The sequence below is a fragment of the Hylobates moloch genome, unplaced genomic scaffold (genome assembly GCF_009828535.3).
Source record: "Hylobates moloch isolate HMO894 unplaced genomic scaffold, HMol_V3 SCAFFOLD_9242, whole genome shotgun sequence".
NCBI classification, from domain to species: domain Eukaryota; kingdom Metazoa; phylum Chordata; class Mammalia; order Primates; family Hylobatidae; genus Hylobates; species Hylobates moloch.
The window spans coordinates 988-2,714 of NW_026661517.1; the positions used below are offsets into that span (position 1 = coordinate 988).

At 57.1% G+C, this 1,727-nt stretch overlaps 1 protein-coding gene across 1 annotated transcript; it reads right to left on the reverse strand.

Annotated features, from left to right (window-relative positions):
• Positions 1-437: 437 nt before the first annotated feature.
• On the reverse strand, positions 438-1,043 carry LOC116465641 (DNA dC->dU-editing enzyme APOBEC-3D-like; the record flags this gene model as incomplete). Its single annotated transcript, XM_032148635.1, has 2 exons — positions 438-556; positions 764-1,043. Coding segments are annotated over 2 exons (399 nt in total), but the record flags the coding sequence as incomplete, so codon positions are not given.
• Positions 1,044-1,727: the final 684 nt, after the last annotated feature.

Sequence of the window (1,727 nt, forward strand, 5' to 3'; positions counted from 1 at the left end):
CTTCTATGGCAGCGGAAGCCTGAAGCTGTTTCCATGGTGGCGGCTCCTTCTCAGGGGCTCAGGTCGGCCATTAAGGAAGGTGCTCAAAGCTTCTGACTGTCGGGCTTGTGACTATTCATGCCCACTTACTACGTCCAGTTTTATGACAAATTCGGTTATGCCAGGGAGATGGAAGGAGCCAGGTTGGGGCTCCCAGGCTGTGGGGGTGGATGGAGGTCGCTCTGGAGGCAGAAGGGGCCTCTCACTCACAGGAAGAGCCCAGGAAAGCAGGGGGGAGGCAGCAAAGTGGAGGGAGCACGAGGAGCTGGGGTGAAGGGGTGTGACCATGAGGGCAGGCAGGGGGGCAGGAGGGAGGGCAGGAGGGCCCAGCCAGGGGAGTCCTCAGGAGGATGAGCAGGAGGTGAGAGGAGAGAGATGATGAGGCCAGAGGGAGACCCTCACCTGAGAATCTCATTTAGCTGGCGGTGCAGGAATGCGTAATTGTCATCGAATTTGTACCAAGGCATGAATGGCTGACCTTCATTGCACACAAAGTTTTCCCAGCAGTATGCAAAGTCTGAGATGAAGAGGTAGGAAGCACTCAGGCTCTCCCCTGACCCTGGGCCTGCCCTCCCAGGCCTGGTCTCCTGGCTGTCAGTTGCAATCAGTGCCAGCCCCACCCCTGCAGGCTGCCCTGGGACACCCCCAGCCATGGCATAGCAGATCCATCCATCTCTGAGGCTATTCCTCCCCGTCAAGCTCCCCTGACCCCTCTACCTCTCACCTGCATAGTCCATGATCTTCACACGGGCCCCTGCCTTATGCAGCCTGCGGAGCGCCCTCCGCCAATCTCTACCCCGGTAGTAGTAGAGGCGGGCGGCAGAGATGGTCAGGGTGACATTGGGGTGCTCAGCCAAGAATTTGGTCACCTTCGCCACACAGGGCAGGCAGGGGTTCCATGATACAAACCAGGTGATCTGGAAGTGCCTGTTAGCAGGCAGTTGGTTGCCACAGAACCAAGAGAGGAAGCACATTTCTGCGTGGTTCTCAAGCTGGAAATACACCTGGGAGAGGAGCAGGGGCAGGGGAAGCTCTGGGAGGGGGGAACAGGAGGGGTGCAGGGGTGGGGCAGGGGGAGGAGGGGCCAGGACAGGAGCCCAGGGGATCTTGCCATTGAAGCTCCTTTCCTCCATCCCCCCTGTTTGGTTTGAGTGTTTGTCTGCTCCAAGCTGACCTTCAATGTTAATTGCTATGGTAATGGCCTTAAGAGGTGGCACCTAGAAGAGGCTATGAGGCTGTGGGGACTACACCTTTGTGGGTGCCACTGCTGTGGTTATTCAAAGGTGACCTCAGCCCCTCTTTCTGTCTCTTGCCCTCTAGCTGGAGGGGCAGCATGTCAGACTAAACTGCTTCCTCTTGTTCCCATGTCACGGAGCAGCAGTGACTCAACATCCCAGGCCACTCTGTCTAGAGCATCCCCTGAGCTTCTGGCAACAACCTTCACTCGCACCTGACTGTGCAGTTCGCAGGCCCTGGAAAGTTGCTGGTGCCTTGACATTGGACTTCCCGGAGTCCAGAACTCGAGCCCACACATTTCTGTTCATTGTAAATGTCCCCGTCTCAGTCATGCGGTTGAAGCATCACAAGGTGCACCAAGACACGTGCTTCCCTGTGTTTGGAAGTTTTCCCAGCCCTGTTCATGGCCTCGTGCGTGAATTCTGGCATCCATTCTCCCAGGCATCCATTCA